Here is an 11,296-nt window from a genome sequence, read left to right as displayed (position 1 = left end):
CAGCTCAAACTGCGCCAGGCTGATCCACACCTGCGGGCACGGCACACAGACACAGCTCCAGCCTCTGCTCTGCGCCACCACACACAGGGCAGAGGCTGGAAACAACAAAGCAGCAAAGAAAAATAATAAAAAAAGCAAAGATCGACGCCAGCAGGTGCGCAGAAAATCATTTTTTCCACACAAGCAGGACTCTGTGACGGTGTTCACAGGGGTCCCAGGATGAGGGAAGAGATGAGGATCTGACTCCATGTTTCAGAAGGCTGATTTATTACTTTATGATATATATTATATTAAAACTATACTAAAAGAATAAAAGAAAGGATTTAATCAGAAGGCCAGCTAAGAAGAGAAAAAGAAAGAATGATAACAAAGGCTTGTGTCTCGGACAGAAAGTCCAAGCCAGCTGGACTGTGATTGGCCATTAATTAGAAACAACCAACATGGGCCAATCAAAGATGCACCTGTTGCATTCCACAGCAGCAGATAACCAATGTTTACATTTTGTTCCTGAGGCCTCTCAGCTTCTCAGGAGAAAAAATCTTAAGGAAAGGATTTTTCATAACAGATGTCTGTGACAGGACATAGCATCCATGTAAGGTATGTGTGTGGATGCCATGGGACAGAGAGAAAAATAGCAAGAGTTTCTCACAGGGGCTTGTGAGAACTTTTAGGGAGTTGTAAGGATGTGGTAACTTGTTAAATATGAACAATCTGCAGGTAGTGTTCTTCTACTTCATATTTCTGTTCTCCTCAAGGATGGAGTATGAGGAAGGTGTTTTTGTTAGTTAGCCAATCAAACAGAATCTATCATATCACTCTATAAAAACCACGTGGTTCTCTTGAATAAAGCCTTCTTTTTCTACAATACTGCCTCTCACCTGTTCCTGTGTCATTCTCAGCACAAGAGTGACACATGTGGATCAATTTCTTGTGGCTGTTTCAAGACATGAGAATTCTGTGTGAATTTTGTCAATGACAGCACCAAGCAACACTGGAAAAATCAGTTTTCCTTGCAATGTTTTAGCAATCAAAGCTGCTCAGCAAAGAGGGTTGCTTGGAAAAGCTTCTTTTATCTGAGATAGGCCTGTTGTATGGAATTCAGGAACTTCCCTCCCCCCTTCATGAGTCTGAACCTGGGCTGATGTGAGCTCAGGCAGCTCAGGCTTTCCCTGTCCTGGGTGCCCACACGCACCTTGACGTGCTGTGTGCGCTGCAGCAGCCGCCGGTAAAGGTTCCTGGTCTTCTCATACTCCTCTTGCTCAATCTCAAAGTCAATGTAGGATTTCCACAGCACCTGCAACAGAGAAGCCTTTCGTCATGTCCATTCCTTAGCACACTGGCAGGGGAAAATACAGATAAAGGCAAAATTTCCCTGAGAAAATGTCACCATCATATTTTCAAAATCCCTTTGCCAGGATTTCTTCTCCTGGGAAGCTGAGAAGCCTCAGAGAAAAATGAAAACAATAACTATCTGATTGCTTCTCCTGTGTTTTGCTGCTTTGGAATGTGGTTTGGACATTGTTTACCAACTGGTCATTGTTTCATTGGCTTCATGTGAATTGTTTTAACTTAATGACCAATTATGGTCAGGCTGTGTCGAGACTCTGAGGAGAGAGTCATGAGATTCATTATTATCTTTCAGTCTTCTTTAAGTATCCTTTCTCTAATCTTTAGTATAGTTTAGTATAGCATTTTTTTACATAATATAGTATCAAAAAATAATAAATGAGCCTTCTAAGAACATGGAGTCAGATTCAATCATTCCTCCCAACGATGGGAAACTCTCAAAATACCACAAGAAAAGGTTCAGGGATCAGGGTGTTTGGTGGCACAGCCTGGGATTAGGGCTGAGCAGCACCAAAGCTGGTGCCCATCAACCACTCAGCTTTCACTTCATCTTTCATCTGGTGGATTATTGACATCGAGAGGAATACGGATTTGTCTTTACAAACAAGCTGTGGGTCTGCTGGTAGACAAAACTAGCATTGGGAGATAAAAGAAACAATGGGAAGGATTCCACTGATTGATGAATGGAAAAAGACATTTGCTTTTACAAATAAACTTCAGGTTTGCTGATAAACAAAATGAGACATTGAAAGATGAAAGAAACAATGGGGAAGAAAAACCCCTAAATTAAAAATTAAAAGTTATACATTAGAGAGAAACCTTTGGTATCACGCGTATTGGGGGGAATGCCCATGGCCTCTCCCTTTATTCAAATAAAGTAAAAGGACTCCTCTGTCTCCTTTTTGGACATAAACCTCTGGTGTTTGTGGATTAATTTTCCTAATAACACGTTCATCAGCCACACTGAGCAATAAATACCTTAAATCTGTCCCTCCCTGCTCACCTCGGGCATGTCCAGCCGGGGCTGGCCAATAGCCAGCTCATAGATGGCCCTGGCACGGTCAATGTCCCCAAGGATGGTCTCCAGCTCAGCAAATTTAATCCAGGACGTGCAGTTCTCCGGTGCAAACTCCAGGAATTTTTCATACAACTTTCGGCAGCGGTCAAATTCGCGCAGCTGTAACTCCAGCTCAATGTAGCCTTTGAACAGTTTGTTTTTCGGGCATTTACCTATGGATGTCCCCTGTTGTGCATAAAAAAAAACAAACAACAAAAAACAAAACTCTTAGTGATCTTGCAAGAAAATAAAACCCCCACTCGATTTTCTAAGTGTTTGAACTACAATTTTGTTTTTTTGCACAGTACCAGTCTGTACCAGCCTGCCAGGTAAGCAGTTTCCAATCCTCTCAAAAAACAAATGATACCAAACAAACTGTGGCCCCACACTGTTCCTCCTGGCACAGAGAATTGCTGGACAGGTGGAGAATAATGTCTTTACAAAGCACTTTCTTTCTGTCAGCTCAGTCTCTGAAGAAAGCTGTCTGTCCTGAGCCAAGCTGTGAGAGGCAATTCTGCATTCTTAGTCTGGGAAACTCTTAAAACAAGAGTTAAGAATGGGCTCTACCTGAGACAGGCTGTAGTGAACTTGGCCTTGGAGTCACTTCTATAGACAAGCATTGTTTACTAAGCAATGTGGCTTCTGCTCCTTCAAGCCAATGCGAGGCAATTTGAGACAGAATTCCCTTACCACAGTTCTCCTGCACAATGTTCCTATATGTTTAGTGCCTTGGAATTTATGAAAAATGGAAGAAACCACCACTTGGGATTATCAGTTTGGCCACTGTTATGGGCCTCCAGTTCTGCAGATGTCACTGGAATTTCAGAATATGTTCAGTTCTTCTCCATGTGCCCTCCAACACTGTTTGGGTGGAAACCCCATCAATTTGCTCTTGAAAGTCAAACCACCCCAACTGCTACCAACACTGGTTTTCTCTCAAAATGCCTGATGCTATCCCTGAGTTTACAAAGAACATCTGAACTGAAAGGAAAGGAAGTTTTTTCGTTTCAAAAGATGCCATTTCTTGCTGCCCCATCACATCCTGCTGTCCCCTCGTGCTGATACTCAGACTGAACCTGCTCAGCAGCTCCTGAGCCTGCCTGAAGTCCCTGTGATTGCTTTTGTCAGCAGCTGGGACTGGCACACAGCTTGGCCGGTCCTAATTTCCTAGAGGCAAACCTCCCATTCATCTACAACACTTTTTAAAACACAATTGTTAGAACAAGTATCACTGCAAGCCATCAGCAGCAGCTAAGAACTTGTAAGAGCACTGAGCTGATGTGGGTGCTCTGCATTCAGAGCAGCACTTTGTGCTTCTGCCCGGGGCTAATTCATCAGAACAAGCTACATTTCTTTTTAAATCATACATGACAGTAAATGCTGGCCCCTGCAGACTTCTTGGATGCTTTATTTTAAGTGGATTAAATCAGCAATTTAAAAAGGACAATTTAAGATCTTTTAATGCCGTTCCAGTGTTACTATTAGTTAGTGAAGTCAATTATGGCTCTGACAAAAGCTTACCAAAGCCCTTCTGGCAAGGGGGAGGTTCTTCTGTCGAATTTCAAACTGTGCATACAGCAGCCACATTTTAGCAAATGTAAACTGGAAGAAAAAGAACAAAGTGCTATTTAGGCTGGAAAGTCAGTATATAACACTGTACATGTTGCTTAAAAAAGTAAGCATTCTGTCTATACAGGATATGACTGCTACTGCAGGTAATCTCCTTTGATCTCAGTGTTTTCATGCTGAAAGGTTTAGGGTTCATCATCTAAAATAGGACAATATATTGGGGTGAAAGCAAAAATGGCCAGGACAGAATTCTTTTAAACCGCAGAAAATAGTTTTTTAACCAATCATCAACTGGCAAAACATAAGCTATTGCTGAATCAATTATTAGCTAATCAGGTCTTAATAACTAGAGATTAATCTGACACTCAGATGACACAATAAATGACAAACTAGAAAAAGAACACGAACAAGGATTTTCTGACATTCCAAGGCAATGCAGTTGTAAGGCATATTTTAGTTAAAGTTCACAAGCAAAAAAAAAAAACCAAAAAAACAGAAAACCCCAATCAATCGGCCTTGAAGACCGATTGTAATGGGGAAGACAGACCTAAAAGCTGTTTTGTCAAACAGCTGTCTCAGGGGTGAGGCCACTGGGTGCTATAAAAGGTGTTAACCCAGTTAAGCAGAGCCTCAAGTGCCCTACAAGGGTGTGAGCAGCTACAAACGATCCTGCCTGAGGAGAAATGCAAGCAAGCAAAATCTCTATGGTCTTCCCCATTTTCTGACTATGTGCAGAGTCATCTTCTTAAGGTTTACTTAGCAACTACTTAGTAATTTGAAAATACTGGAAAAACTCTTGTGTCTCATGTGTGTGAGGGCATCCTGACGTGACATCAGTGCTTGCCCTGCAGTTTCCCTCTGTGATGCAAATTACAGACATCTTGCACTCTAGCTTGAAAACCATTTTGGAAGGTGGAGGTTTTGAGAAACTGGAAGGGATACTTGAAGATTTAAGCAAAGTCTCCATGAACCCACAATCCAGCCGTTTGGAGCTGCTTACACCCCTGAATATAACGGGGGAAGAGAACTAAAGGATCTTATCTAGGGCATTTTAACACAAAACTCAAGCCAGACTGATGGAGGAGCCATACCTTCTTGTGAGGCAGGAGCTCAAGGCATGCCTGGTACACCTGTCTGGTTCTCTCTGCATCCTGTAAGAAGAGGCAGCATGTAAAACACTCTGTTAATCAGCTGACATCATGCTGGATTTGAATCTTGCAGTGACTGCAAAACTGCAGAACAGTATCTAAGTCAAGCTGGTTAGAATCAGCAATGCTTATCTACTTAGTGTGCACAATTCAAAGGTGGGAGCTTCTGAATCAACACGACTCACCTTTCAAAGCAAGGTTCAGTGCTTGGAAGCTGGCAATAAAACAAGGAGTGTCCCGGTTGTGGGAGGAAAAATAAGTATTTTCCTTTAACAGACACTGAACAGGTTTTCTGTAGTAAAAGCAACTCTAATGTTCCAATAAATACTTGCATAGCCTCTGAGGTCACAATAGCAACAACGTGGCTGCTTCACAAACAGTTTTTGTTAATTATAAAACTATTTCACAAGTTCAGGTAACAGTCTGCCATGGGCAGCTCAGCCAGGGCCACCAGAAATCCCCACTCCTGCTTTTGTTATCAGCGTGTTTCTGAATGAATTGGGGTAAAACAAGTTTGTTTTTTCCCCTCTGTGACAGATGAGTGATGCAATGATTGACTCTCACAATTAATGGACAAATATCATGTATATAGGTTAAGAAAAGTTTATAGATTTATAGTTATGCTGTACCCCCTCATGTGGCTATCAATGGACAGCTGGAGTTGGGACATCAGGGAGGGCTGGCTTGTCACTATGGTGACATCTGACCCCTAATCAGGAGTTGAGGAAGAGATCTCCACCACTGGACAGTGAAGAAGGGGTAGCTGGACAGAACTTTGGGAGGGGTTAAAGGGTTAAAAGGGAAAAACTTCCATTGTGTGGGTGAGCACATGGCAGGGAAAATCTTTTGCTCCCAATGCCCTAAACTTTTTTCTTTATTCAGTCTTCTGTTGTATTTTTGATAAGGTTTAATAAACCTTCCTAAACTCTAAAAAGTGAGTAGCTATTTCTCACACCTCCCTTACACAGGAGAGAAAACTGGAAGAGGAAAAATTCTCTGTATTTAAACAGTAAATCCTGTAACACGCTACACAAAACTAGCAACACAGACAATACTTAGCTCTGGGTTTTCCTATTAAAATACCAGCAGCTATTTCCTATAAGGAACGGGAAACCCCGAATTGTCACTACTTGCCTTTGCCTCCAGCTCCTCATAGAGAGCATAGTTAATCCAGAGGTAGATGTACCTCTTCCAGTGGCGTTTCTCCTGGATGGGGGGCACGTTGGCAATGGCTCTCTCGTACACCTCCCGCACGGTCTCGGCGTCCGTGTCGCTCTCCACCAGCCGCAGGTAATCGAACCACGCGTCGTAGTTGTGGGGGTTTGCCTTCCAGAGGCAGGGGACAGGGGCAACAGCAAACAAACTGCAGTCACTAAATGAACAGAGCCTCATCGTTTACTTAGATAAATAAATTCCCCTTTAAATTTCCCCTTTAAAACACATCACTGGAATATTAATGAAAACTGTCAGTCTTGGGGATGCTGATGGTGGAGCTTTTCGGTTATAAGTGACTTTGCTTTGAATTTTGTTGTTACTTTCACCTCAGCATTGTCTCAATAAAGGCAACCCAAGTGTGAGAAGGGACGAGGAGTGATGAAATGCTTTTGGGTTTATAAGTGACCTTGCTTTAAATTTTGTTTTCATTTTGCCCTCAGCGTTGTCTCAATGAAGGCGATCCAAGTAAAGTGTGAGAAGGGAGGAGGAGTGATGAAATGTGCAACGTGGACTGAACAGCAGACAGGTGTGTTAAAAATAGGTTAGAAACTGTTGTAAAATAGGTGGTAATTGTTAAGCATGTACTATTAGTTTGGTTATGGTAAAAGAGGTTAATAGGGTAGTTATAAGAAATACAGTACTCGACGTACTGTATTACACCTAAGTGCATCACTCCCCAAGCAAACTGAGCCAGCCTGGACAGAACTGTGATGGGCCAATCAAGTGCTTAAAACCTTCATGTAAATGAAGGATCCAAAAAGAAATCAATCCACAGGGACAAAAAACAGGATAAAAAGACCCAGAGAAGCAGTGCAGCTCCATCTGGGAATTGGGGCCATCGCTGCTGAGCAGCCCCAGTGCTGGTGCTGCAGCATCCTCAACGGGAACACTTCTGCTTGGCCCATGGGCCCCCTTGCTTTAGGCCTTTCTTTTTATTATAATAAATGCTGAAATCATTTTAGTACTGGGAGTATGTTCCTGTTTTCAACAGGTGCGGCACAGGTGTTTTCTCACAAAAAGGTTTTTATGCACAGGTGAGGTGTCCTGTAATGGCCATTCCCTAACTTAAGTAGTAACTACAAGCTAAACTGCATTATCCTTAAAGGTACCAAGCCTTGAGTTCAATCCATAACCCTCACCTGCACAATCTAGATTAGAAAGCAGAAACAAAAAAAGCAGTGAATGCAGATATCATTCTCTGCCCCAGGGATGGGATTCTGGCTCTAAAATGAGCATTCCCTTGGTGGTTTTTTTTGGACTGAGTTTCAAGGGTAACTTGAAACTCATCAGCCTTGATATCACAAAATACTTGTGTCCCTTAAGCACCAGCTGGCTGTACAGTGAGCCTGGAGGGTACCTGTCCCACATACCTTCACTTCCTCCTCATACTGGAATCTCCTCTTGCTGACAATGATGTCTTCAATTCCCCTCCTGTCTCCAAACTTCTTCTCAAAGATGGTGTAATTCTTGAAGAGATTCTGGGCATCCTGCTTTGGAATTCTATCCAAGGCATACTTGTAGATGACTCTCACTCTTTCAAACTGAAAATATTAAATATAATTAGAAAAATATTTAGAAAGCAGGTTTTGTCTTCCCTGACAGTTTTTCAATGAGCTTTTGGGAATACTTAATAAAATATAGAACTGTGGAACATCCTAAGGTAAGCAATTGTTTTAGAACAGGACTAAAACAGATCTCCCTGAAGAGTAAACTTTGAGGGGGAAAAAATAAACCTGAAAATGCCAGCCCCCATCATCTCTTATTCATTTACAGGTTAAGAATATTTAAACCAATTTAAGAGGCTGTGGTTTGGGGTCCACAGAATGTCTTCAATTTCATAACAGCCTGGGAACCTTAGAGACTGTGAAAAACATCTGGACCAATCCAGTTTTCTATCATGCAGGCCCACAACCTCTCAGAACCTCTCCAGTCTGAGGATACAAGTTCGAGCCAATGCTGTTGGTCTTGGGCTTGTCAGATCCCCCTTAGAGCACATTTTATTGATGTCACCAAAGGCAACTAGAGGTGAGCAAAAAACCAAAAACTGGCCCCCTAATTCAGACTGCAGTCACGAGGTGCTGGGAACTGCAAGTATTGCAGTGAAGGTTAAATGCCTTTGATACTCAAGCAGAAACAGAGGCACGACTCAGATGAAGACCTTACCTCTTTCTGGTTCTCCTCAAACTTGGCAAAGGCCACGTACAAGTGCTCATCCATGTGCTCCTCCCCGAAGAACTCCACTGCCCTCTCGTACACCTTCCTGGCGTGGGCAAAGTAGCTGTGCTTCTCCTCGAAGCGCGCGTACTTGATCCAGTTCTTCACCTCGGGGTGAACCAGGACAAGTGCAGCTCTTGTTAAGGAAACAGCTCTGCCTGAGTGGCACATCCCCTGCTGGGCTCTTCCCAGGGTCATCTCCCAGCATGGCACACATGTGGGAATAAGCTGGGAAGAAGACACTGACAGGTATAAGCATGCAAAAGGTTTTGTGCCTTACTGTGAAGTTATAAAGAGATAAGGGTCAGTGTGACTGTTCACAGGAGTCTCAGGATGAGGGAAGAGATGAGGATCTGACTCCATGTTTCAGAAGGCTTGATTTATTATTTTATGATATATATTACATTAAAACTATACTAAAAGAATAGAAGAAAAGATTTCATCAGAAAGCTAGCTAAGAATAGAATAGCAAAGAATGAATAACAAAGGTTCTGTATTGGACTCTGTGTCCGAGCCAGCTAACTGTGATTGGCCATTAATTAGAAACAACCAACATGAGCCAATCACAGATCCACCTGCTGCATTCCACAGCAGCAGATAATCAATGTTTACATTTTGTTCCTGAGGCCTCTCAGCTTCTCAGGAGGAAAAATCCTAAGGAAAGGATTTTTAAATAAAAGATTAAAAATCTGCGACAGGTCAGGGAAAATCTGAGGAGAAACCCAAAACAAAGGATGGCTACAAAAGCTGGGTGCATGAGCAGTGCAGTTGAACAGACCCTGTTGTGGCAGGACCACCAGCCACTGCACTGCATCTAGAGGCTTTCCCTAAACATGCTTTTAACACCTCCTGCTGGCTCCCAGGGTGGTGGCTCATTCCCAGCACACCGCATGGAAAAGGAGTACAGTGACAGAATACTTGGGAAGGAAATACAGAATGGAGAGCTTAACCCTGGCTCTGGAAAGGATATATCTCTCGTAAATGCTTCGTGCTCTGTCCACCTCCTTGTATCTGAGCTCGAAGTTGATGTAGGAATGCCAGGCTTGCTCCTCTGGCTGCCACTCCATCCACCGCTCAAACACCTGGCGTGAGCCAGCGACGTTCCCCAGCATCTCCTCCATGTACGTGTACTTGTACCTGGGCAAAGCAGATGCAGTTTCTGCAATCCCCTGGTGAACTCATCCACTCAGGGATTTCTGCAGTGCATCCCCGAGCTCTCCTCACCCCAGAAATGCCTGTAAGCACAGCAGTGACTGGCAGCACCCAGGCACACCAACACCATTCTCTCCCAAGGCTCTCGCCACTTAAAAAGTACAAAACCTTTCCAAAACTTTAGCCTTCCTCCATTTTTTTCCAGACTAGCCTGAAGACTTGGAGAAGCAGGATAATCTGCATAACCCCAGGGGGTTCTTTGGGGCTAGAAGGGGATCTCACTGCTCAGCCACGGTACCAGAACTGGTTCACCCTGGGCAGGGTGGTGATGGCCCGGTCCCAGATGTTCCTGGCGTGGTTGACCTGGCGGTTCTTCATCTCCATCTCGGCATATTTCAGCCAGAGGGTGACGTTCCTGTAGTCCACGTCCAGGGCACGCTCGTAAATGGAACGGGCTCTGGAAAACAGGAGCACAGGGCAGGTAAAATGTGCCTCCCAGGCTTTGGTGTGGGTCTAAAAAAGGTTTGTAAGAGATGCCTGCAGCTGCATCATCATTACCTCTGGATTTCCTTCAGGCTTTCCTCCCATTGTGCGTACTTTATCCAGTTACTGATAACAGTCCTGTTCTTTCTAATGTTATCTTCAAAAGTCTGAGGAGAAAGTTACATCTGTAAGTCAGAAATCCTTCTGCAGACCCCATTCACATAAAAAAAGGCTTATTATATATAACCATTTGGAATATGCTTGCTTTGCTTAGGCATTTTCAAAGCAAAAAGCCAAGCAAAACCATGGGTAAACCTGCACAAGCAAAGCAATTATTTCAAAAGAAGATTTATAATTCAGCATACCTGTAATGTTATTTACTTTGTTCATGTTTTTATAGGGGCTGGTGATGAAGAAAACACCTATTAATTGTGTAAGTATCACAATTGTGTAAGTAAGTTTCAGTGTTCTGAACATAGACATGGGGGAGATGTTGCTTACTACCAGATTTTGTCGAGCAACACATCTGTGAATTGCAGGTTCTGCTAAAGAATAACATGAAAAGGGGGTTTTAAAGAATTGGTGTTTACCTTGAAAGTCCACAAGGAATACGGACTACATCTTGTCTAATTAAAAACAGTGGAATTGTAGTGCCTAATGTGAGTGTCGAGATTAAACCAGTTTGTTTGTTTTTTACTGTACCTTCCTCTTCCGGAGTTTATAGTCATTTAGCTCTTCAACATCTGTGATCTTCTGCTGCGGAGGCGGTGGGAGAAGCTCGAGTTCCCTCTCCTTTGCCTCTCGCAGAAGCTGCTCCGCTGTGATCTGAACTTCGGCGGGTGCTTTGTTTTTCACCTGCAAGGCAAATACAAGCGGGTGCTCAGCTCACCTTTCCCAACTCAGCACCGAGACCATCAACTTCCTCCGGCGCCTCGCTACGCGCGGTGCCCGCCGCGAACGGGGCCAGAGCCCGCCGGGACGGGATGGCCCGGTGCGAGTGGGGATCGAGGGGGATGGAGGGGAATCGAGGGGTCCCGGGGGATCCCCGCCGCCCACCTTGGCCACTTTGGGGATGCGCTGCTTCCCCGCCGCCGTGGACGCCATCTTGCCA

At 43.8% G+C, this 11,296-nt stretch overlaps 1 protein-coding gene across 1 annotated transcript in view; it reads right to left on the bottom strand.

The window, feature by feature from the left end:
- The window catches only part of CRNKL1 (crooked neck pre-mRNA splicing factor 1), a 12,621-nt gene extending 1,331 nt beyond the window's left edge, over positions 1-11,290 (bottom strand). The window contains exons 1-13 of the mRNA XM_014307687.2: positions 11,242-11,290; positions 10,888-11,040; positions 10,261-10,352; positions 10,001-10,159; positions 9,521-9,687; positions 8,500-8,678; positions 7,707-7,877; positions 6,256-6,447; positions 5,065-5,124; positions 3,926-4,006; positions 2,351-2,590; positions 1,193-1,294; positions 1-30 (exon numbers count right to left, since the gene is read on the bottom strand). Coding sequence (XP_014163162.1) covers positions 1-30; positions 1,193-1,294; positions 2,351-2,590; positions 3,926-4,006; positions 5,065-5,124; positions 6,256-6,447; positions 7,707-7,877; positions 8,500-8,678; positions 9,521-9,687; positions 10,001-10,159; positions 10,261-10,352; positions 10,888-11,040; positions 11,242-11,289 — 1,674 coding nt within the window. The 5' untranslated portion in view covers position 11,290. The remainder of the gene's footprint in view (positions 31-1,192; positions 1,295-2,350; positions 2,591-3,925; positions 4,007-5,064; positions 5,125-6,255; positions 6,448-7,706; positions 7,878-8,499; positions 8,679-9,520; positions 9,688-10,000; positions 10,160-10,260; positions 10,353-10,887; positions 11,041-11,241) is intronic.
- Positions 11,291-11,296: the final 6 nt, after the last annotated feature.

This window comes from Geospiza fortis, unplaced genomic scaffold (genome assembly GCF_000277835.1).
Source record: "Geospiza fortis unplaced genomic scaffold, GeoFor_1.0 scaffold275, whole genome shotgun sequence".
NCBI classification, from domain to species: domain Eukaryota; kingdom Metazoa; phylum Chordata; class Aves; order Passeriformes; family Thraupidae; genus Geospiza; species Geospiza fortis.
Note: the sequence above shows the minus strand (reverse complement) of the source record. Positions and strands in the feature narration are given on the sequence as shown.